This window comes from Narcine bancroftii, chromosome 12 (assembly GCF_036971445.1).
Source record: "Narcine bancroftii isolate sNarBan1 chromosome 12, sNarBan1.hap1, whole genome shotgun sequence".
Taxonomy (NCBI): Eukaryota; Metazoa; Chordata; class Chondrichthyes; order Torpediniformes; family Narcinidae; genus Narcine; species Narcine bancroftii.
This window is the reverse complement of record NC_091480.1, coordinates 33,358,500-33,384,528: the sequence shown is the minus strand read 5'-3', so window position 1 is coordinate 33,384,528 and position 26,029 is coordinate 33,358,500. Positions and strand designations below refer to the sequence as shown.

Here is a 26,029-nt window from a genome sequence, read left to right as displayed (position 1 = left end):
TGGTTTCCTGGCCATTATTTATCCCAAACAGCATTCTTTGGTTAATATCCCAGTGTTGTCTCTGAGAGCTCATTGTGCAACAAATTAGCTGCAGGTTCTCATATTACAACATTGACTATGTCAAAACTGTTTGAGACCTTTTCAAGAAAGGAAGCCATAAATGAATGGATGTCCTCTTTTTCTGCTGCATGCTGATGTAATGCTCCATTTGAGCCTCCTCTAAATCACCAGTTCCTTCTCCCTAATCTGCTTATCAAGCCTTTCTTGAGCTTACCCAGACTGTTCAAAATCCCACGGAAATTCGCTCCACATTTTCAAAGCATTTAAATGTCTCGGGAATTGCGAAATACTGAAGATCCCTACCATGCATCACACAGGATTTATGACCTACTACTATCCAGTAGGAGGTACAGGAGCATCAAAATCAGGACTGACAGGCTGAGAAATAGCTTCTTCCCACAGGCTATGAGATTGATGAAAGGCATCCTATAACCTTGGTTCTCTCATAAATAACACTGAATAATTTATTCGGAATATTTATTTTACATTCTATTTTTATGTATGTATGTGATAATTATGTGATAAGTGTATTACATGTGTGTACTGTGGTTCAGGGGAACGCTCTTTCTGGTTGTGTCAGATGATATTAAACTTGATTGTCAATTCCCAGTTTTACCTGACTAGATGGAAGGGAGAGGGCATGTGAGTGGCTGAGAGTATAAAATATTGATTTGTGTTTTCTGATGTCTATGCTTTGCACTTCCACCTCATTAGGATAGAGAATTGCTGGCTGCCCTCAAGAGGAAATTGGAAGAAATGGAAGAAGACTTTGAAAGCCGCCTGGCTGTATTGCAGGCTGACCATGGCGAACTCCAGGTGATAAATTTATCCCTTTATCTGGATGCCAGCAATCAGCATTTGCTGAAAACATTGTGATTTCTCTTCTCATTGTTTGAAATAGGCAACTGTTTTTTTTTAAAAAAGAATAGTTATCAGAAAATTAAAATATTTTGATTATTTTTAATACTGTATTCTTTATATATATTGTTCAAAATGTGTTTATGCAGGGTATTCTCGAAAAGCTGGATCAGCTTGAAGAAAAGAAAGTTGACAAAGAAGTTCTGGAAGTGGAGATTAATGGAGTAAGGCTTTTTATTTTAACTGAAGAAGTTGAAGAGATGCAATTATGCAGCATGTACTGTATTCAGTCCATGACATGAAAGTGGAATTCCCATTGATTTATTAATGCACGTAATCAAGATGTGAAAAGAAAAGGAACTGGGGCACCATGAGAGTTCCTGGGAGGAAGAGAGTGCTTGAACATTTCAAGACAGAACCTATTTGGCTCATGTTAAACATTAAAATTGGAAACCTGAGAACATTGAACGGAAGACCAGAAAGCATGGAGTAAATCTGCAATATTTCCAAAACCTCTGAGGAAGATTATGAAGATATTTGGGTTATCCAAATTTAAGCCAATTTATTGGGTTTTTTAAAAAAGGGGGAGAATTTCTGAAACAAACTCCCATTAGATATGAGGTTTATTTTTCAATTCCTTCTACTTTACAAATGAATACTTTCAAGGTTCCTTTAATTGTCACATATTAATACATTAAAAATGTCACATACACTGGTGTATAAGATGACCCCAAGAATTTCCACTTAAAATGTAGGTTTTGAGCTATACTTGCTGTATAAAACTACCCCAAGTCTGGCACCTACTGCTGAGATCTTAATGGCCCAATAGACCTGGTCATTTCAGTGCCATTTTAGTTTTCTGCCTCACTACTAGATCATTTCTATTTATAAAATGACTGCACCGTTTATGAAGGAGTGAAAACTTACCAAGAAACTGTCTTTAAAAGTTTAGAAGTATTAGTGACTGGTCAGTGTGAGATTTATTGTGATTGACCTGATGAGGCCATGTAAACAGAATACACCCTGGGACCCTGGCTGATTGCTGTTTGTCAGCTCTTGAAAAAGGTGACTGGTGCATGCTGTTAGCTACGTTTGTTGTGCTGTTAATTTAAGGTATATTAAACAGGCTGAAATAAATTGTTATTGTTTTAATATAACATTGCCATTAATCCAGCTTCCAAAACGCAAGTTTCAGTAGAAAAATGTCTAATGGCAGGACCGTAGGAGTTGTGCGAGTGTTTTATGCTGGTTCTCCATCACCAAGGGGGACACTCTAAACCACAGAGTCAGATTTTAGGCTTGGCATATAAGATGCCCTCTTCTCTCTGCTACCACCGGGGATAAAAGGTACAGGAGCCTAAAGACACACAGCAGCACAAGGACAGCTTCTTCCCTGCAGCCATCAGATTCCCGAATGACCAATGAACCAAAGACATTGCCTTACTTGGACTTTTCGTGCATTTTTTAAATTTAATATTGTAAGGTGGTTTATATGAACGTCTTCACTGTGATGCCATTGCAACACCACGAATCTCATGACTTGCTCATGACAATAAATTCTGATTCTTACCCCTGGTTCTGGGTGAAAATTTTAAGGTTCAAATATAATCTTCTATGCCAACATGTATAGTACTTTAACCTTTGGCTGCCATAAGGCCCATCAGGTTCATAATTTGAATTTTTTTTTGTTATTTCAGTATTTTATATTTTTAGTTAGGACTGCATTCTGGAGAACAAGAGGTTTGATCAAGAGTTGTTCGTGTGATATCTGATTAAATGGCACCTACAAATATAATTGAATTTATCATACAAAGGTTGGAACACCTGTATTTGAGTATCACTTCCATAGTTTCAGGACAACAGTGGTCACACAAAAGATTCCATTGTTGCAGAAATATATAGCAGTGGTTTTCAAACTTTTTCTTTCCACTCACATGCCACCCATCTTAAGTAAACCCGATGCCAGAGGTGCTCTGCGATTTACCAGCTTAGGCTGGTATACGAGTGGGAAGGGAAGGTTGAGAATCCTAGACCCAATTGTTACTGAACTATTTTGCTTGAGAAAAATTGTCATTGGCCCATTTCATTTGGAGTTCTGAAACCGTACACATAACGAGTCAATGAGGTACAATTGAAACAGTGGTTTTCAAACTTCTTTTTCTTTCCACCGACATACCCACCTTAAGCAATCCTTTACTAATCACAGAGCACTTACGGCATAGGGCAACTTAAGGTGGAATGTGAGTGGAAACTGGCAACACAAATTTCACTCCTAACTTGAATTCTACATAGTCTATGCTCATGGGATTATGATGATGCCCCAATATGTTGCTGGCAACCACTAGTGATTCGATGTGTTGATGATGTTCACTCTCCATTAACAATGAGAATGTCCCTGCACTGATGTTTCATATTTGTCACTCTAGAAAGCTGACAAAAAGTCTTTGGAATCTAAAGTGAGTAGAACACTTCTCGACGCAACAGCACAGCAATTGAGTGCAATGATGCAAGAGCTGTTAAATAAGGTGTGTGCACAAGAGAAAGACTGGCAGAAGGTGCTGGAGAAACTTCTTTGTGACATGGATTGCAAGGTAACACAATCTAATATTTTGTATTTGACAGTGTATTTTAAAGGTCAATCTAATAATTATTAAAAATAAGTTGATGACATCATTATTACCGTTCTTAAGGCCAAACTTTATTGGTGCAAATTATTATAAATACTATTTTGTGAATATTTTAACCTTCTAACACTCAATATTTATACTAGATAAAGGTCAGTGAACACTTACAGTTTACAAGTAGCTTTGAAGCTTCTTGATCTATTTTAGATTGTTGAATTGTGAAAGAAGGTTTGTGGAAAACCATTATTTTGTACAGTCGATATCCATGCTATGTTTTGGAAGGCATTTTGGGTGACTTGCTCAAAGGCATGGACAAATTTCACCTCATTTAGAACTGTAAGATTCTAGGAGAGGTTAACCATTTGGATGCTTAGTGGAGTTTCTTTAGCTGGAGATCTGGAGCATGTTCCTGGGGAAGGAGGAGTCATTGTGATGTTGCAATTTCTTCACTCAGAAATCTGAAGCTTCAGTGTTCTGAATCCCCAGGTTCAATGGACGTTCGGCCGATGTGTTTATCCAAAGCTGCGTTGAACAGATTTTGGACTGCAGTGGAATGGAGGGATAGGGTGAGAAAGTGGACTTGAGGTTTAAAACCTAGCAGCAAAGAGGCAATTCTGAGGGAAGCTGGAAACAAAGTGAGATATTCGCCAACTATGCATCCTACAAGGCCAGGCCCAACATCATAAACAGCTGCCAAATTTCTACAGAGGTCTGGTGGAAAGTGTGCTGGCCGACTACTTCATGGTCCAGTGTGGAGACACCAATACCCCTGAGCCTAAACCCCTGCAAAAGGTAGTGGACGCAACCCAGGACATCACAGGCAAAACCCTCCCCTCTATTGAGTAAATTTACAGGGAATGCTGCCATCGGAGAGCAGCAGCAATCATCAAAGACCCACACCACTTTGTTCTCGCTGCTGCCATCAGGAAAGAGGTATAGGTACCACAAGACATGTACCACCAGGTTCAGGAATACCTGCATCAGACTCCTCAATGACAAACTCATTCAGAGACCCATTTAGGACTCCTCTGCACTCTATTGATTGTTTTCTTTTTGTTCTCTTTGTATTGCACAGTCAGTTTGTTTACATTTATTTTCTGTTTACAATTCTTTGTTTGTTTACATGTTTAGGCTGTGCATTTTTTTTGCACTACCAATTAGTGGTAATTCTGCCACCCATGCAGAATAAGGAAACTCAGGGTTGTACATGATGTCATGTATTTACTCTGACAATAAATCTGAAATCTGATGCTGAACTACCTGATCAGATAATTACCTTTTATGCTCACTTGGGAAAGGAGAATTCAGCGATATCAATGAGAATCTGCGCAGAAGCTGGCGACCATTGATATCTGTCTCAGAGGCTAACAACATATCTTTCAAGAGGGTAAACCTTGCAAGGCGTCAGGCCCTGATGGCATACCTGGCAGGGTACTGATAATCTGTGCCAACCAACTAGATGGAGTGTACATGGACATTTTCAAATCTCTCATTGTTGTAGTTGGAGGGTCCCACCTTCTTCAGAAGGGCATCAGTAATACTGGTTGAATAAAACATGAAAGTCTGAAGATGTGATTGCAGTAAAAACACAGAGATGCTGAAGGAATTCAGCCAGTCTCCCAGCATCCACAGAAGGTAAAGATATATTACTGACGCTTCAGGCCTGAGCCCTTCCTCAAGGTATGAACAGGCAAGGGGTCTATATTAAAAAGCTGATGAAATGGGAAGAAAGACAAAAGATGTTAATTGGATATGATGAGGATGGGAAAGAAGGAAGGTAAGAACTGATATTTGCGTTTGGGGGGGGGGGGGAGGTTTGGCTCTGTAATAGGAGACCAAGGGAAGAGGGAGACAGTGATAGAGGAAAGGAGACAAGGAAAAGATGGAGGAGGTGGTTAACAGAAAATTGGTGAAGTCTATGTTAATGCCATCCAGTTGGAGGGTGCCCAAATGGAATATGAAGTGTTGTTCCTCCAGTTTGAGAGTAATCTGTTTGGCAATGCATGGTCAGACATGCTTTGAGATGTTGGTCATGGCTAGAATTAACTCATACTCGAGTAAAGATCCGGACCCACTACAATTTGCCTACAGGCGCAATCGCTCCACAGCAGTAGCAGTCTCTCTGGCTCTCCACTCAGCCCTGGATCACCTAAACAACAGCAACACGAACATCAGACTGCTTTTCATTGACCACAACTCAACTTCCAATACTATCATATCCTCAGTACTGGTCAACAAGCTTCAAAACCTGGGCTCTATACCTCCCTCTGCAACTGGATCCTTGACTTTCTCATTGGAAGACCACAGTCAGTGTGAGTTGGAAAGAACGTCTCTTCCTTGCTGACAATCAACAGAAGTGCACCCCAAGGATGGCTGCTTAGTCCGCGCTGTACACCCATGACTGTGTGGCCAGGCACAATTCAAATGCCATCTACGAATTTGCCGATGACCCCACAGTCGTTGGTAGAATCACAGACGGCAATGAGGAAGCGTACAGAAGGGAGATGGATCAGCTGTGGTGTCTCAACAACAACAACAACCTTGCGCTCAATGTTAACAAAACTAAGGAACTGATTGTGGACCTCAGGATGGAGAAATCAGGAAAATCCAATCCAGTCCTCATTGAGGGGTCAGCAGTGGAAAGGGCTAAGAACTTCAACTTCCTGCGTGTCAACATCTCTGAACCCTGGACCCTCTATGTTGATACATCATGAAGCAGGCTCGCCAGCGTCTATACATCATGAGAAGTTTGAGGAGATTTGGTAGGTCACCAAAGATACCTGCAAATTTCTACAGGTGTATGTGGAGAATATTCTCACTGGTTGCATCACTGTCTGATATGGAACTTCCAACACATAGGACAGGAGAAGGGTACAGAGAGTCGCGGACTCGACCAACACCATTGTGGGTACTAGTCTTCATGCCTTTGAAGACATCTACAAGAGGGGCTGTCTCTTGAAAGCAGCCTCTATCCTCAAGCACTCTAACCTCTGTGCCTCCTTCCTGATGGTAGCAGTGAAGGAGCCTGAAGACTAACACCCAAGGATACAAAAACCATTTCTTCCCCTTTGCCATGAGATTTCCTCACTTTACCTCTTCTTCAGCAGTTTATTTTAAAATGTGATTGATACTAATCTTATATCTGCAATCCTGTTGCAGAATGTGGAGACACATGTTCTTGGCAATAAGTTCTGATTCCGGGAAAACTATTGGTCTAATTTATTTCCAGTTTTCTTACTTGCCCGCACATGATGCCAAGCCACAGTTCTGTAAAAGTTAAAATCGTATGATGAATGAGGCATTTTAAATTTATCCTATTTGTTATTTTACATATGTGACTATGGATGTCTGTGTGTCAGAAATCATTCTTGATGTCATGTGAACACAACGCAGAGGGTACCAAAACCTTGTAATTACTTAAACCTGTCTTATTTGCAGTTATATTTTTCTTTAAAACTTTGCCTTCATTATTTTCACATTGCCCCTACTGAACCACTTTCAATGATGTCCATCTGAATTAATTCCATCTGCTCACACATGATCTGTCAATTCTCTGCCTGTTTGTGTTTCTGTCTAAGTGCCTTAAGTATTGCTATAATATTTGCATTCACCCCACCCTCTCGAAATGCGTTCCAGACACACTCTTTGTGACATACATTTCAATCAGGTTGCACCTCGGCCTCCATTTGTTCATTCCAGGTTTGTTCAATCATTCCTTGAAGCTAATATTCTCTAATCTCAACAACATCTTGATGAACCTCTTGTGCACTCACTCTGAAGCTTGCGCATCCTTCTCGTAAGGAGAACTACATACAAGGAAGTGTACAGGAGGGAGGAAGATAAGCTCATTGAATGGTGGAATGACAACAACCTTACGCTCAACGTCAGCAAAACCAAAGAGATTATTGTGGACCAAGAGGAAGTCGGGAACTCGACCCAGTCAGTAATGGAGAGGGTCAAGGACTCCAAATTCCTGGGGTCAACATCTCCGAGGATCTGTCCTGGAGCCTCCATGCTTATGCAATCTCAAAGAAGGCTCACCAGCGGATTTACTTTGTGAGGTGTCTGAGGAGATTCGATATGTCACCAAAGACTCTTGTAAACTTCTACAAGGGTACCGTGGAGAGCATTCTGGCCAGTTGCATCAGTGCCTGGTATGGAGGCGCCAACTCTCACGACAAGAACATATTCCAGAGGGTAATTAACATGGCCTGCCACATCACAGGCACCAGACTTCATTGAGGAAATCTACATGTCTTAACAAAGCAGCCTCTAGCCTCAAAGACCCCACCACCACCCAGGCCATGCCCTCTGCTGCCACTGGGAAAAATGTACCGGAGCCTAAAGACGAGCACTCAGTGGCACAGGGACAGCTTCTTTCTTGCTGCCGTCAGATTTCTGAATAATCCATGAACCAAAGACACTGCCTGACTTTTCATGCACTTTTTTTATAGTTACGTTATAAGATGGTTATAATATTAAGGTAATGTTGTAAGATAGCTATAATATGAATGTTCCCACTATGACGCTGGTGTAAAACACTGAATTTCATGACAATAAATCCTGATTCTGAAAATTCCAGATGAGGCGTATCCAGTTTCATACAGCTGCAACCTGGTTAATCATCCATTTTTATTTTGATCTGAAATTTAGTCAAAATTTTATCTGTTCCTTCAAAGTTTAGCCACGCTGTTCTCTCACTGATCTTTCCACTCAATAAACTGGTTGATGAGTTTCAATCGTTTTAAGATTAAGTTCAAGAAAGTTTGCATTAAAACTGAACAGCAGTTCAGATGCAAAGTACTACAAACATTGAAAATAGACTGGAAATGCTCAGGAGATCAGGCAGCAGCTGTGAACTGGGAGAAAGACTGAACTTCTTAAGTCCATTATCTTTTATCATAACTTGGAAAATTTAGAATAAAACCATTTTATGTAGGAAGGGGCAGGGAGCTAAAGGAAAGATCCATGATAGGGTGGTGAAAATGCTGAATGAGGGCAGTAAATGGACAACATTGACTTTTGTTGCAAATTAAGAGCATGTACAAATGTCTTTTGAATATACTTGAAAGACGTTCTCCAATTAATATCCAGCTTTCTAAAATTCCAATTCCTTTAATTGCTGAAGAATTGAACTGGAGTTGTCAATGTATTGATCAGATACAGAGGCTGTTGGAGCACTGGCAGTGAACCCACAGACACTCGGTGTCTTTGAAGGGACTCTCTTTTGCTTCTCTTTCTCCTGTTGTTATGGGGTGCTGGGCTAATGGCAACTTTTTTGTTTGCCTTGTGGCAGACGGAAGATGGAGTATATCATTTATGTTACGTGGCAATAAAAGAAACGTTGAACCTTGCAGCTGGATCGAATGGAGCTGGATCCACTAAAGAAACAGCTTGAGGATAGATGGAAAAAGCTGAAAAAACAGTTGAGAAATGGACCAGACTTTGAGGCCGATTCTGCAGCTGTGTTCAGAAAGTAAGTGAATATGATGCAAGTTTGAGGGCATACAACTCAGATAAAAGTAAACTGACAAAACTTTTTTTTTAAAATTGCAACACGATCGAAACTGATTTCAGCCATTGATACCCATGCTGCCCAATTGCACCAAAATTAACCTACCATCTTCTACATTTTTGGAGGGTGGGAGGAAACTGGGGGACCCGGGGAAAATCCGTACAAACTTCCTACAGACAGCCCCGGATTTGAAACCATGTCACTGGTGCTGCAAACCACATTGGAGCAAAGTTTGCACAGAATTAGTCAGACCTGGTACGGTTATTGCTATGGGCGAAACGATCGTATTATTTATCAGTTTCCCTAGACAATCCACCAAGAACAGGGCAATGGAAGCAAGGGAAGGCCTCCACATTTCCTCAGAAAATTTTTCATGAATTTTTAATGGTGTGAAGACGTATTATAGAGAGGATTTTAGGATCCATTTGTGGAAGATTCCTGCCAGTGATGAAATCCGCAGCTTCCACTCATCTCTAAATTGCCTTAATGGTGGCTACCTTGATCTGAAGTTGCTCCCCAGGGCTGCTGAACATGGAGTTCCAGCATTGTAGGCGCAACAATTATTTTTTGTAACACAATCTTTACTCTTCAAAATGTAGCCATTGATGCCTTTTTTTTAGCAGCTTTCTTCAGTTTGGAAATCTGTAGTTCGATCATTCTTATTTTCTTGTCCTTGAAACGATCAAAGTCGGTTATTTTAGCCCTCCTTACGCCGGCTTCAATTATCTTTGCTCTTCAATTAGTTGGTTTTCCATTTCTGATTTTCTTTTCCCCAAGCAACTTTCACAAATTTAATCTTAAGGTTGGTGAGCTGCAATATCAATTTTTAAAACAGTGCTATGTTTCCAAGTTGGAGTGGGTGGGGGGGGGGGGGCGGGCAGTGGGGACCTCTAGTTGGTGTTACACCCCCATACCCATTTCACTCATGGAGACAAATCGTTGCAATACATCTTGACATCACTGGAATTACAACAGCCATTGGCCCAAGGCCAAGTACAGGCAGGCTGTAGAGTCCAGTCCAGGTAATGTACATGGATTCAATGGCAAGGTGTGCACTAATGGCTGGGGTAGCAGCTTAATTGGCAGCTGGTGTGTCCTCTGACTAGGTAGGGGCAGTGCTGTCATGTGACAGCCACAACCCTTCTCAATATAACATGGCACTGCAAATTCTCCTTTAATAATTTCAAGAGTTTTATTTAAATTGACGTGTGTTTTATTTAATAGTTTAATTTGATTTCCAAAGCATTCAGAGCTTCAACCGCCAACACCACCATGGAGCATGGTTTAGTTAGTTGTCAGTTTTGTCTTGTAGTGGTTTTGTAGGACAAGGGAGTGGTGGAACACGATAGTGCAGGAGGTGACCTCACTACTGTACAGGCTGGCCCGCCTCCAACCCTATAATTCCTCCCCTTAAGATTCCCAATAAAGGCTGATAGCCCTGGTCTTCTCCCTCCATAACAGCCTTGGATCTGGGCCAGCAGCATGAAATGACATGCCTGACATTTCACGTTATTAAAGCTTTAAATTACTCACTTCGAGCCTGCTTGAGTTTATTGATCATGCAACAAAGGGTTCTACTACATGACGGCACTTGCATCTGTACAGGGGCTCGCTGTTGATCGTCAGGTTGGATCCCATGAGGGAGGTGAATGAGATAAGTGGGAACAGCATTGAATGCATGAGCATTAATCACAAATTCTGGGCTAGTGAAAGGTGGCTACATGGAAGAAGCCACAAGAATAATCTGGGAATCATCTTGCAGTGTATGGATCAAGATGTGTTTCAGCAAATGGAAATTTGGCATGCTGTGAACCTAACGTTCTGATTTTTTTTCCCCCACTGGATGAACAAAATATGTCATTCCTATTCATTGCAATTCCACCTCTTTCATTTTCCTGTCATTTGATTAATATGCAGTATTAGCCATTTGCAATAATGGGAAAGCAGTTAGTTTGCAACCTCGATGATGATTATCGATTTTCCTTTTTTTAATAATAAAATAATCAGTACAATATAATCTGATTAAAATATGGGGAACCATCGATGAAGTAATATCATTTAAGTGTAATGTACCTTTTTGAATTTTAACATATTCTCTGTATATTTGGATGTGAAATTTCAATGTTAAAAATATTGAAAATTAAGAAAGATGAAAAAATAAATTAATACAGATTATATAAAAAATGAGAATTACATTTTGAGAATCTTACTGATCGAACCATTCAATTTCAGACAGTTACTTGAACGATTTAAGTGCCTTTCCTGTGCTAAATCTACACGGATGTCGCCAGGGCCGTAAGTAAACAGATCCTCATTTGGAAGCTTGCTGTTTACCAAGAAGTGTTCTAGAAATATTGGAGGAGTTGAAGGAAAGAAATTTGAAATAAATAAGCAGTTTTCTATGTTTAATGAATGTTTGTATACACATGAGCTGGTACCATGAAACTGAAGTATGTAATATTTTCAGGGTCTAAAGGAATTGTTACCCACTTTGCTATTGAAGTGTGGTTAAAATTCAGCTGAAAAGTAGATGAACTGGTTAGGCCAGGGGTTCTCAACCTTTCTCTTTCCACTCACATACCCCCTTTAAGTAATCCTTAGGCCATTGGTGCTCTATGATGAGTAAGGGATTGCTTAAGGTGGTCTGTTAGTGGGAAGGAAAGGTTGAGAATCACTGCTCTAGACCCAATTGTTTCTGAAATATTTTGGTTGAGAAAAATTGTCATTGGCCCATTTCCTTTGGAGTTATGAAACCGTGCACATAACGAGTCAATGAGGTATGATTAAAACAGTGGTTTTTCAAACTTTCTCTTTCCACCCATGTACCACTTTAAGCAATCCCTTACTCATCACAGAGCACCTTTGGCATAGGGAATACTTAAGTGGTATGTGAATGGAAAGAAAAAGGTTGAAAACCACTGGGCTATGCCAAATGATCTACTTTTACAACCACTTCTTCTAGGTTGCTGGATCATGTCTAGGAGCCCTATTTCCCCTGTGACAGAAGGGCAACATAGTGTTCTAAGTCATATTAAATTGGCATTGCCAACCAGTTTTACCTTTGGATTTGCTTCTTTAGTGTCAGACAATGACCTCTCTAATTTTTAGTAGTTGTGCGAATTTTTTTCCTGTGAGAAATGTATGTGCACACTGAATGCTTGTGCAAAGGTAAACTTGAAATTGTTTCAATATAATTTTGGCCCCTATTTCTCATTTGATTTGTTTTAATATACAGGTACACAATCCTTTATCTGGACATCTAAATTCCAGAAAACTCCAAAAAAACAGCATTTTTTTCCTGGTGCTGGTACAGTGGAGGGGAGAAAGCGAGAGACAGCAGTGTGACTAGGTTGGGGAGGGGGGGGGGGAGACGGCAGAGCGACTCGGGTGGGCGGGGAGGAGAGACGGCAGCGCGAATCGGGTGGCAAGAGGGAGGGATGCCAGCGCGACTGGAAGGGGGTGAATATGGCAGCAGAGTTCGGGTGGGCTTAAATCTAGGGCAGTTGGCTTTTGTTTTGAAATCCAAAAAAATCCGAAATTCAGAACACACCGTCTCCCAAGGATTCCGGATAAGGGATTGTGTACCTGTAATATGAGTATGATTAACTACTCGTTTAACCGACTAACTAGTTAACAGAAACAGTGAGCTAAGTAATTTTTTTTCACTAAGTATTAATTATTATTATTATTTTAGGTAACTAACCTTTTGTGCACACATTAATTTCCTTTGTGCGCTGTTTACAAAATGTGTGTGCGTGCGCACACATTCACAGCTTCGAGGGAACGGTGATATTAGGCAGTCTCACAAAGGGTTGGCAAGGATAATGTATGCATCAGGTCACTAGGCAACATGTTCATACAAAGTTTCACTGCAGAAGACCTTATTTGGGAGAGTGTATAAATGACTACAGAAGAACACTCATGGGTTGCAATTGGTTCTCTAGAAAGCTGTTGCTCAGCAATAGGACATTAGAGGTATCCATAGGCTCTTTGAGTTATTCAGCACAGAACAGGGCCTTTAGCCCAACTCTCCCATGCCAACCAAGTTGTCATTCGGAGCTAGTCCCATTGGTCTGCTTCCTTCCAAACCCTTCCTATCCATACATCTGTCCAAATGCTTTTTGAAAATTATACAGTACTTGTATCCACTTCCATGGCTTCCACTGACAGTTTTTTTTTAAGTTATGGACATACCTCTTAAGTGAAAAAGTTGTTCCTCAAGACAGAGTTGGCATCAGAACAAGTTTAATCGGGGGCATTAGGGTAACCACGGTAGGGGGGGGCACAAACTAATGTTCACTGAGAAGGGGGAGGAGTGGGTGCCATACTTGCCGCAAGCCACTGCCATCACACTCCCCCCCATGTAAAAAATGTACTTGCTTATAGCGCGTGGAGACGAAACCCCCTCTGATGTTGACAGGTGGGGGGGGGTGCAATAACTAATTTTGGGGGGCATGGCCCGCGAATGCCCCTCCCCCCATGATACCCACCCTCCTCGAATCCCTCTTAACTCTCTCCCCTCTGGCCTTCAACCTATGCCCTCTAGTTCCAGAATCGTCCACCCTAGGAAATAGATGGTGAACATTCATATTATCCATGCCCCTCATGATTTGATAAATCTTCTGTAAGGTTGCCTCTCAACCTGCTATGCCCTCTGGAATAAAGATCCAGCCTTTTCATCTTGCAAAGGGCTTGTCCTTACACTCTTTCCAGCATGGTGCAGGTCCTAATGGCCAAGGTGGCAGCATTGATTGGAGTAATTGAACCTGGCAGGCGAAGCACAGATGGACACATTGCTTGAATGGAATGAATAATATATTTTCACGATTAAACTTTTCACAAAATAAGCTCTTTATAAGCTCCTCACAATTGAATTACTTAGAAATGGGTTTAATAATGCCAGTTATATCGATGGAAAGAAATGGCCTTTTTATATGCTGTCAGTCAAGTGTAAGAAAAGACAAACTATTGATTACCTTTAAAATTGTAAAATAGGTGTAAAGTTAGTTCATCAAAGAACTAAAATTCCCCATTGCCTTTCAGACACCTTATCACCATAGCTGCGTCAGCTTTGCATCCTAGAATTCGGCCAACTACCGCACCTGAACTGGACTCTCTGAACCAACCAAAAGGGTATGAATGGATTCACTAAATTGCCTTCTGATGGCTTTTTAAGATTTGTTATTAAAGTGAGTTTAGATGGTTTAGGAGTATATCTGGCCTAATTTAGAGCAGAATAATTCCTTAATTGAGATTGGCTGCGAAATGCAGTGCAATGAGGACAAAAGCTGATCTCTGTGAAAATGAGAATTACCACGTGTACAAGTTTTTTTTTCCGGTTGAGCCATTTTCCACTAATTGCTGGGGTTTTAATGACAAGAACTCAAATGATTCAACTAATCTTAATTTGTTTTAAATTCCAAGAGTGTCATGACCTAGTACTGATTGCTTCAAAATCTACTGCCTGTGAAAATTGAATAGTCTAAACCGGAAGGCATGTGATACAAATGATTTTTATTTTATTAAAAGAGCAATTTGGCTTGCTGTCTTATTGCTGGAGAATAAGCAAAGCTAAAGTAATGATCTAGCTGCAGGAAATGTCAAGACTATTTCTTGGTAAATGGCAGGCGAACCACAGCATAGGCTGGTTTACGAGGTCTCGCTCCACACCTCCGGACTCCCTCAGCAGGATTGGTTTTAAGGTTTCTTTTTCAGTTACCAACTGGCATCCAGGAACTATGTTTCATATTTATTGTATTTATTTTTATTTTGAGACCATCTGTTTATTGCACACAAAAAAAAATGATGGATCAACTGAGACGTATAATTAAGTTAAAGCAGTTGATTGGAACTGGCATCTGTCATTGTCCACTGTGCCCCAGGCATTAATTTGAACAAAACAGCCAGCATGAACAGGAGACATGGATAACGCATGTACCATTTAAATCACTTCTGAATAAACTTTGAAGACAACGCATTGACAAATTAAGCTTTGGATTTCCTCTCTTGCTTTATGACTTTTCAATTTTTCGTCACTGAGAGGTTTAATGACATTTGGGAAGTGAAACTCTAAGTAAATGTGACGACTAGAAATTATTTTTAATTTACAGCCTCGCAGTTTATGTCCAAATTTCCCAGTACTGAAAAGGAAGGCTCTTGCATGAGAATGGGGGCATTGACCACCACAGACCACTGGATGTGGCAGGAGGCTTCTAAACACTGGGAACCTGGGGAAATAATTACCTAAAATCCACGCTTAAGTACTGCATTTGATGACTTTCTAAGGAAGGCAAACAATCTTGAATTTCTAAAGGATTGTTTCTAAGGATATTATTAGCAGGAAGTCCAGTATATTGAATCCATTTAGCCTGCGCCATTTCAATAAAGAGAAGTGCCTATTGATTTAATGTCACAGAACTTTTTTTAAAGAATCTCTAAAGGTTTTATCCAGCCAAATGGACCACATTTTGGAGGCATTTACTTTTGATGATATTGTAAAATAGGCCACATCAATTCAGATGTTAGACACCTCTCTGTTGGTGGCAGTGGTAAGGAATATCTGAAGAGATAGTAAATTGATATTACCCATTTTACACTGTCGGCCAAGTAAAAATGTATTCACTATTGACCAATGAATGGCATTTAAAAGAATAAACCGTGAACTCATGGACATTATTGCAAGACCAAATATGATATTGACTACCTAATATGAATCAGTATTTATCAATTCAGAATATAATTTATGGACTTTAGATGCACAGATTGTAAATAATGATTTGTATTATCCAAGATTTATTTAAGTGAGTTGAGAGGAAAACTTTGAAGAGTTGACCAGAATATAGGAAATTGCACTTCTCTTGGAAGTTAGTCAGAGTTCATTTCAATTATTTATCAAAGAAAATACAATTTTTGAAATGAGTTCACCTTAAATTGCAATTAACAAAACATAATGTCTTACTTTAACCCTTTGGACTCCGTGTCCCAGTTTTCCAGGACTGATTTTATACCCAACCACCAGCTAGTTCGTACTGTAAAGTACAGTATATCTTTCCAAGGGTAGGGGTGAAAACAGTGCTTCACCAAGTTCCACAACAAGAAAAAGTAAGAACATTCAAAATTGTTATTTTAGTATCTAGGACTATGTAGGGTATGAACAGGACAGTTACTGGCCAGATATAATGTATCAGTCACTAAACATCAGCTAACTCTGGTTTACCCATGGACCCAGGTCAGAGTATATATTATGAAAGATTTAAAATGGCTGGAGTCCAATGGTATTTGGTCCAGATACAGGCAAAAACAAAGTAATGTGTGGCTTAAGGTTGGAATTGATGCCTCATCCAAATCTCTAAGTTGGTTTAAACATTGACTCGGGTTGCCTCAGTCAAGACATCATGCATGCTTCTTGGAACATGTACTTGCCTTAAACTGGGTTCACTTCACAGAGAGTTGAAGGTGTTAACATCAACAGGGGTTGGTTATGGGGGGAGATTTACATCCCACAAGTTGTGCCTTTATTTTGTAATGGGTTCCCTGGTCATGATGTCAGCCTGACTGATTGTGACGTGCTGAGGTAGCAGTGAGCAAGCACAAAACTCAAAAGGCTGTACAACAAGTTTTATTCCAGTAAAAGTCTAAACGCCAGTTCATGCTTCAGTGGCTCCCCGTGTGACTGGCTCAGGAGGGGCCGGCTCAGGTGTACATTCAGGTCGGCTGATTGATAGATGGCCAGGTGGAGTCAGCCCCTTAAGTGGTCTTCCTGCAGGTACAGAGATCACCCCCTGCAGTGGGCTGGTGGTCGTATCACCATACTGATGAGCTTGACTCCCTTTCAGGGCTGGAAACTGCAGGAACTTCAGGAACTGTTCCAGTACTGAATGATAGAAGGGAGGGTGTAAAGGGCTCCTGAACTCGTATCCTGGGGTGGATGGGAAAGGAAAGATGGTTAGGGTTATGGTCTGATAGGAAGCATGTCTAATGCCACAGGCATTGCTGTAAATGTATTTTTTTCCCTCCAAGCTGGCTGCCTGTGACAGCCAGTGGATGCTGAGTTTCCCCACCACTTTTGGGCTGCACTGGACCCCAGCATCTGGAGATTTTCTTGTTTATCCCCAGTTTCTTGAACTGCCCATTTCCCAAACATTTGAAACCCTTTCCAGCTAGAAATAAAGTTGCAAGAAGGATTAAATGTGAGGCTCCTAATGGCTTTCGAATCTTTAAATGGTGAACGTGCATTCCACCCCTTTGCTTTAAGTTGAAAATTGCAAAGGTTGTTGAGAGAGGTGCAGTTTGTATTTTTTATTGTAATGTTTAATTTGGGCATAAAGCACGGTAACAGGCTTTCAGCTTATGGGTCCTTTCCGCCCAATTACACTCAATTGACCTACGTTTTGAAGGGGTGGAGGAAAGCAGAGCAGTCAGAGAAAACTCACGTAGACACTGGGAGAACATTAAAAGCTCTTTACAGCACCGGATTCGAACCTCGGTCTCTGGTGCTGTAACTGCGTTGCACTAACCGCTACACTAACTGTATATCTCACCAAGCCCAGGCTGTCAGCTTCTAGTGCTTAACATTGCCACCTATTAACTGGGAGTGGCAAACCAGACAAACTGGCAAATCTTCTCCCCATTTCAGGCCTTCTGCACTATTGGACAGTCTGCATCTTGTAGATCACCAAGCCATTTTTCAAATTGATATAAAAAGACTTGGTGACTGTCTGTGCCTGAAATGTTAATGAAAATATCACATTGAGGGAAAAAAAAATGCATAGCTAATGGCTGCCTTCTCTTTTCTGGTTGTTCGTAGTCCTAGTACCGATTACTGTGACAACGTTGGCAGAAATTCTTTGCGACCTTGTGGTGGCACTCACACTGTTACTGGGCCAGTCGGCAGACGAAGTAACCGGGGTGTGAATTATCAAACGGTGTATCAGTACAGCGACCCCAGTCCAGTGTACAGACGGGTAAATCTTCTTTTCATGACTACTTTCTCCTTACAAAAGAACATTTAAAACATATCATGCCTGATGCACATTTCGTGATCAAGGTATCCTGTTGTGATTTTTGTTTTTGAAAATGCCAGCCAGAATCTTGCCAGTAAATTGATTAGCTCACTTGAAGGTTATTGTGATGGATTCTTCACTGCCTTACCTTGTTGAGGTTATGAAATTTATACTATTTCCACATAGGTAACAGCGCTCTAGTATGGGAGTAAAAAGGGAGGGGCACTGAGAAAGTGGCTCAGAACTTAAGGAAATGTGTTCTTAAAGGGCAATGAGTGGATATCATGACCTCGCACTGGTCATGGCCAAGATTCATGTTGCGGGTGCCTCACTGTATGCCCTGCATTCCTGATTAATGTTTAATGTTCTTCCTCATGTGATCCACATGCTGCGCTCATTCACTAATCAATGTCACATATGCCAGTCTCAACTAGAGGCAACCTGTATCTATTACGATTCCTATGAAATAATTTCCTTTAAAACATTCACGTTTGCATCACACAGCACAATCCAACACCCTGTTTATTCTCCCAAGGAAACCACATGTAATGGACACATTGCAACACCTTCACCTGTCCACGTCCCTCTTGAGACCCAGCTCACTAATATCGTCATCCACCTGCATCAAGGAGGACACAAATAGACAAATCCTACCTGGATCTAGTGGCAGTGTCTGGAATTGAACACTAGGACTATATGGACCAGGACCTTTACTTGTATGAGCTCAATTTTCCCCAAACAATAATCTCTTGTAGGACAAGGCAGCACTGGTTGCAACAGGTAGATTGTGGATAGATACCACCATTTCCCAAACACAGTGGAATGGGGAAAAAAAGTTGGCTGGTACTGAAACAATTTCCACCCACATTTAATCTGTCCTATTACTTTCCTCACCGGTTGAAGTCTGATTCCTAAGATGGTGTGAGCAGGACACATCTTATTGACAGACTCCCCTCCGTGAATGTGTACCCTTCTGTCTCCAAGGCATCCAAGTTCCCATTTGCCCTACTTGCTGAACCACAGGGCCGAACACATCAGTCAGGCAAATTTTAGCTGCTTCATCATTGATCTTTCCTCCATTGCGTGGGACGTTCACTGAAGATTGTGCCACGGTAAAGTCCACTCACAATTCACCATTAAATGAAACAACCAGTGTTTCAGGAGAAATGGCAGTTGCGGCTTGATTTTAACATTTAAGGGAAATATGAGCAGGCATATGGATGGGAGGGCTATGGACTGGATGCAGGTCAGTGGGACTAGGAAAGAAAAATTGGATCAGCGCAGACTAGAGGCCTTCTGTACAGTAGTTGTTCTATGGTTCTATCCCACAAAATGTCCTGGATAAATGGATTCAGGCATGGACTGATCAATATCAAGTCACACTTGTGCGAGAAAAGTGCCCACAATAACCGCCTCAGAACAGAGTTTATTCGTGATATTCAACAAGACCTTCATCTGAGATGTTCTAGAGTCGTCATTGACCAGAAACTCAACTGGTTAATACACTTCAATAATTTGGCTACCTGACTGCCCCCCCACCCCCAGAGTCTTTCTCCTGTCTGTGTGGAGCCCTGGTGAGTGGAGCCTCAACAACACAAAGTTCAGTGTCATCTGCCCAGCTTGATTGGCACCCATCCTTTTCTCCACCGGCAGTACATGCAGTATGCACCATGCGCAAAATACACTGCAGTGACATGCTGAGGCAAATTCAATAGTACCTCCCAAACTCTAATCCAAAAGAATGACAAGGGCTTCATGTGCATGGAACACGAGCACCTGCCGATTTCCCTCCAAAGCTGCTTCAGAATTCCATTCCCACTCCTTTAATGGTGGCACTGCAGTCAAGGAGTTGTTTAATGAGAGCCATATGGCACTGGTCAGTGTCTGCACTATAAATACTAAAGAAAAGACCTTGTGTGGTCATCACCTGTGGAGGCGATTTTAGTTGAGGATCCTGTATCAAATAATACCCAGAATTGCATTTTTTTTATTGGCACTGAATCATTCTGGATAGCCTCTGATGTCAATTGGAAAATGTAGCAGATCATCATTAAAAATAAACACTTTTTAAGTTAATGCCCCATTTGCAATAGATTGTAATTAAAAATAGTGCTATAAATTAAAGCATTATATCCACTAATCCTGGATAATATAACTTTTGGCTTTTATATCATGAATGTTCTAAATCAGATGTTCTCAACCATTTTTCTTTCCACTCACATACCACTTTAAGTAATCCCTATGCCATTGCTCCTCTGTGATTAGTAAGGGATTGTTTAAAGTGGTGTGTGAGTGGGAAGGGAAGGTCGAGAATCACTGGCTCTAGGCCCAATTGTTTCAGATAAATTGTCATTGGCCCACTTCCTTTGGAGTTGTGAAACCGTGCACATAACGAGTCAATGAGGTACGATTAAAGCAGTGGTTTTCAAACCTTTATCTTGCCAGCCACCTACCTCCTTGAGCAATCTCTTACTAATCACAGAGCACCTATGGCATAAGTTGTAAGTGGAAAGAAAAATGTTGAGAACCACTGTTCTAAATGTTACTGTTGAGGTAATGGCTTTTTTTTCCCAACTTGTTTCCAATTTGTTTAAATATTTTCTTAGCCAGTGTCCTTTTACAAAATAACCTAGTCCAGTTACAAATTAGCGAGAGAGATGTTTGAAATTGGTCAAGTCAAATTTCTTTTTGATAAATTCTAAGTTTACAGTACAGTGTCTTGTGGGAAGATTCACCTTGCTGGAGTCATGAGATAGATTGGTGAGGACAAAGAAATCCCTTTTTATTTTGTGTCCTTTAGCATGGCCCAAAAGGTCAGAAAATGGTAATGAACAGATTTTCTTAATTGTATTGACAAATTTTTTTTTTTGAGGATCATCATTCTTTAAAAATGACAATGCAGTGGTCTAACTTGTTTGCAATTGGCTTACTTAGTTGGAATGTTCTCTTTATAGGAAGAGGTTGAGCTTCAGGGGATTGATGGCATAATGTACAAAGGGCGAATTGATTCCAAGCTTCCAACAATCTATCAAATGCAAGATGATGAACCCTTAGGTACAACATTTTTATTGGATTTACTGCATTGATATAGCTGCCTTGTTCATGATGTTAACTGTTATTGTTTGTTATTCATTTTACTCAGTATTCAATAATTAGCTAGCAGATGCAATTGAATGAAGTCACGCAAAGGAGTTTTTAAGTTGAATTTGTATGTGCTCACTTTGACTGCCAATGGTTTTAGATGGGGGGGGGGGGAATGATTGGTTTCTATCTTTGTGAAAGTTTGGGATTTTTTTCCCATTGTATTTAATTTTCAGTGGATAGTAGATAACACAGAAATGGAATAGCAAAGTTCACAAGTTATTCAGAAAAGGTTCTGACTAAAGAAACAGGAGGCTGGTGTGTTGGTTCATTAGATGCAGAAGTAACTGTGGTGTTCTAGTTCTTGAATTGGGAGCCCCAAATGATGGACTGCAAACAGAAGACGAGGTTGTCTAAGACATTGGTGAGGCCAAATTTGAAATATTGTGTGCAGTTCTGGTCGCCAAACTACAGGGAGGATATCAGTAAAATCAAAAGAGTGCAGAGAAAATTTACTAGGATGTTACCAGGTCTTTGAAGTTGAGTTACAGGGCAAGATTAAACAGGTTAGGGCCGAATTGGCCTGTTACAGTGCTGTATGTCTAAAAAAATTTTTTAATTGCATCTCCTATTTTTCCCTATGATTGAGAATTTTCCCCCTTCTCTCCAAAAGAGAGTGATTCATGCTATTGACAAGTAAGTACCATTTCCTTATGTGTTTCCTCTATCTAAATGCAGGGCATGCCACCTTGGATTGATCCCACCTCATGATAGGTCCTACTGAGGGTAGAGGTGATGGCTGCTCCACAGCCTGGGACATCAACTTACTGGTTTCCAGTGCAGATGAGTTGGAAGATTCTCTTTATAGTTCAGTATCTTTGGGCATGGGATGTGGGAAGAGGGAGTGGGTGAAGGCATGTGGAGGTTGTGACATTAAAATTTAGCTTGGCTGTTTTCTTTGCACTTTTACACCAGGACACTTGGCTGCACAAAAAAATGAAGTGTCAGGAAATTCAAAGTCTGATTTGTTCAAATTATTTGATTTAGTCTCTAACCACATTTCTGTTGCCCAGTGCCCAGAAGTCCGTGAAATGCTTCTTTACCCAGAGGGTGGTGAATCTGTGGAATTCATTGCCATAGAGAGCAGTAGAGGCAGGTTCATTGAATATATTTAAGAGGGAATTAGATATATTTCTTCAGTATAAGGGAATTAGGGGTTACGGAGAGAAGGCGGGGACGGGGTACTGAACTTTAAGATCAGCCACGATCTAAATGAATGGCGGAACAGACTAGAAGGGCCGAATGACCTACTCCTGCTCCTATCTTCTATGTTTCTATGTTTCTTTCAGCTGGTTGTGTACTGATGGGCAACAGATTCTAAAAAATGCTGTCAGTTCAGTAGGGAAGCTTGATCTTATCCTGACCTAATCTGTAAGGGCCCATTCATAATAATTAGGATTAGAATTGATTATGGAAGTAAAATGTGAAAGTCTGCAGATACCATGGTTGAAGTGAAAACACAATGCTGGAGAAACAGTGCCCTTTACATAGCAAAGATAAAGATACCAACCAAACCAATGTTTCAGGCTTGAGCCCTTCATTAAGGTATGAATTGTTCATATTATGTTCTCGCTCTCTGGACAGTCAGATTAAATCCACCTAGACCCACATGCCTGAGATCAAAGTTAAGTCTGACACGGGAGGACGTGAAACTGGGAAAGCTAGAAATCATTGTGTATAAACAGTGAATTAAACAGCTGGATAGGTTTATGTTTTACTATGTTCCATTCAGCAGCCAGACGGAGTACTGACTGGTCCATTAGTGGGAAACCGTGCTAAGATCTTACTTGCCTTGTCTTTCCCACATTGAAACTTCCTCTTCTTACAAAAATTAGATGGGAGAGGGTGCATTTGCAAGTTATTTTCTAATTCAAATCTGCCACATTGGATGAATGAAGTTAACAAGGGGTAGGTAGATCTTCAACACTTTGGGTTCATTATTGGAACCACCTGACTCAGCAATTACAACCTGACAACTTGCAATATCAGCTTTACGTCGAAGGAGCAAGGACCAAATCTGCCTGTTGAGTGGAATTGCTTCCTAATTTCACTTTCATTTACATTGAGCTAAAAATACAAGCTGGAATAATAGAAAATCTTGGTGACGTTACCTCAAGTGCCAGGTTCTTTTATTGCGTTTCACTTACTTCAGAGTAAATTTGTTCTAAATTTTTGCCTTAAAAAAAATAAATGGGTGTAAATACAAGTTCGACGAAACTTTGTGAATTAGTAGATGTACAGTCAGTAGATTTCTAGAGACTTTTGATTTAAAAAAAAAAGCTCCATCAAAGATAAATTAATTGGGTGGAGTAAGCTGTTCCATTGAGAAGGACTGCACCTGAACAGAGCCAGAACTAATGTCCTGGTGAATCATGTATCTGATTATAGATAGGACTTGAAACTACATGGAGAACTGAAAGATTCATAAATCAGGTGAAAACAAAAGAGTTGTGCACAGCATAGACAGGGAGAAACCGGCAGTCATAGCAGATATCGGGCGGTGAATGTCATGTGGGAAAACTTGAAATTGTCCATTTTGGCATAAAATGAACGAGTTCGAGCTAATGAGATGCATATCTTCACAAAAGTGTCTCGGCGCAACAAACAAATGGGAAAGCGAAGAGAATGCTGTTGGAGCATCAAATAGAAAAGTAGGGAGTTTATGCTTCAGTTGTGTCGGGCTTTGTCTCCTTATTTAAAGAAGGATTTTAATGCTTTGACACAGTTCTGAAATTTATTAGACTATTACCTGTAATGGGTAAACTGAAAGCTTAGACAGGCTAGCCTAGTATGTGCTTGGAGTTTAGAAAATGAGAGGGTGCTTGATTGAAATCTGCAGGTGCCTAATAGCTGACAAGGTGAATGTGAAGAGGATGTTTCTTCTTGTGTGAGAGAGAGCAGACCAGAGTTCAAACGGTAAAATGGATGATTTCTCCATTGAAGACAGACACAATTTCTTTTTCTCTCTCTGAGTTGTGAACTTTGGGAACTTGGCATTAAAGAGAAAGTATTTGAATATATTTCAGCCAAACGTAGATGGACATTGACAAGTAAGCAGGTGATCAATTATCCCAGGTAGGCGAAGCAGATGAATGTTATTTTTCACCTTCTACCCCTGCTCGTAATGTATATGCAAACTTGTATTTTTTAAAAAATCAACATGAATAACAAATGATCTGCAGAAGTAACTGCAAGTTGGTTTAAGTGGAATGCTACTTGAATATAGAAGCCACATTTCAATTGGGTGCTTCCCACAAGTATAGTTTATTATGTTGCAGTGTCCTTTATGTGCAAGAGCTTTCTACTGATGTGGATTATTAAATATGTTGAGCAACTTGTACAATTATCAGCACATCTTGATTTGTCTGCAGAGAAGAAATCAAATGGGATAAAACAGCAAGTTACCCAGCCAGAAACATCTCCTGCTTCCTCAAAATGTGTTTACTGCAATCAAACTTGTAAGTTTATTTCTGGCATTTGTGTTGTTCACCTTCTTTAACAATTGGGTACAAATGTATCCTATTCTGAGATGTATTAGCCAGTTATAATCATCTAGATGTACAGGCAGCTTCTTTTGTGGCAGTCCTTCAGGATTAGTTTCCATTACGGTTTAATGGTTTCCGTGGTGACCTGCTGAAGCCGATGATGGACATACAGACATTTCCACAGATGCCATGGGGTGGGTGTGTAGGCACTTTGTCAGATTGTCTGCTTGTCTTGAGAGTCTAAGTAACACCCCAAATGTGCCTTCTCCAAGTGGCCATGGGCTGACATATTGCAATTTTTTAAGCATAATTTAAGCAAATCATTGAATAATTTTCTCTGTCTATCCAGTCATTTCAACCCATGATAAGAATTTTAGTTTTTGAGCTTTTACATCTGCAGTTTTCCAAAATGCTTCATTACAGATTTGTATAAATAAATAATCACGCATATTAATTTCCTTCTGCATTTATATTTGGGAGCAAATTTGTTCTTGGGAGTCGCTATCTAAGAGGATCTTTCCTGTAGCTAATACACTAAAAGCATTGTGAAGAAAGCACGTCAGTGCCTCCTCTTCCTCAGGAGTTTGTAGAGGTTTGGCAGGACATTGGAAACACTGGCAAAATTCTACAGAATTGTGGTGGAAAGCGGGCTGACCGGCTGCATTACGGTCTGGTGTGGGGACACTAATACCCCCGAGCATAAAGCTCGGCAAAGGGTAGCAGACGCAGCAAAACGGGCAAAACCCTCCCCACTATAGAGAACGTCTACAGGGAGTGCTGCTTTCAGAGGGCAGCAGCAATCATCAAGGATCCACACCACCCAATTGACCCCTAGTACAATTCTGTTCTCGCTGTTGCCATCAGGAAAGAGGTTCAGGATCAGCTGCTGCCCCTCCACCATCAGACTCCTCAACGACAAACTCAATCAGGGACTCATTTAAGGGCTCTTACTTATGCACTTTATTGATTTTTCTCCTCTCTGTATTGCACAGTCAGTTGTTTATATTTGTTTATATGTGTACACTTTTTGGTGCTACCAATCAGTGGAAATTCTGCCTGGCCCGCAGGAAAAAGTATCTCCGGGTTGTATGTGACGTAACCACTCTGACAGAAAAAATCGGAAATATACTCGATTTATTCGATGGGTCCCAAATGGAATAGATCCTGGGTTGCTGAGAGTAAGAAGGGATGTAATTGCACAGGCCCCGATTTTCAAACTGTAATAGATTTGTGTGGTGGCAGAGGACCAGAAAAATGCTGGAAAGGGTGTGGAGCCACCTGAACTGAAAATGTGTCCTCACTCCTTCCTCATTGCTGGGGCTTAATCCTGGAACGGACCATACC

The 26,029-nt window shown here is 40.7% G+C and overlaps 1 protein-coding gene and 1 long non-coding RNA gene across 7 annotated transcripts in view; one reads left to right on the top strand and one right to left on the bottom strand.

Annotated features, from left to right (window-relative positions):
- Window positions 1-26,029, top strand: part of LOC138747029 (glutamine-rich protein 2-like) — an 80,341-nt gene that overhangs the window by 35,262 nt on the left and 19,050 nt on the right. For 4 of the 6 annotated variants that reach the window (XM_069905875.1, XM_069905876.1, XM_069905873.1 and 1 more), the window contains 9 exons: window positions 775-876; window positions 1,068-1,142; window positions 3,345-3,509; window positions 8,900-9,018; window positions 11,290-11,352; window positions 14,101-14,190; window positions 17,861-18,020; window positions 21,014-21,113; window positions 24,572-24,658. In XM_069905875.1, coding sequence (XP_069761976.1) covers window positions 775-876; window positions 1,068-1,142; window positions 3,345-3,509; window positions 8,900-9,018; window positions 11,290-11,352; window positions 14,101-14,190; window positions 17,861-18,020; window positions 21,014-21,113; window positions 24,572-24,658 — 961 coding nt within the window. The remainder of the gene's footprint in view (window positions 1-774; window positions 877-1,067; window positions 1,143-3,344; window positions 3,510-8,899; window positions 9,019-11,289; window positions 11,353-14,100; window positions 14,191-17,860; window positions 18,021-21,013; window positions 21,114-24,571; window positions 24,659-26,029) is intronic. The other 2 variants (XM_069905874.1, XM_069905877.1) reach the window with 2 other exon arrangements.
- Window positions 13,286-16,568, bottom strand: LOC138747031 (uncharacterized). The gene is made up of 2 exons (XR_011347269.1): window positions 16,480-16,568; window positions 13,286-13,823 (listed from the first exon to the last, which is right to left on the bottom strand). It is a non-coding gene; the product is annotated as an uncharacterized lncRNA (long non-coding RNA).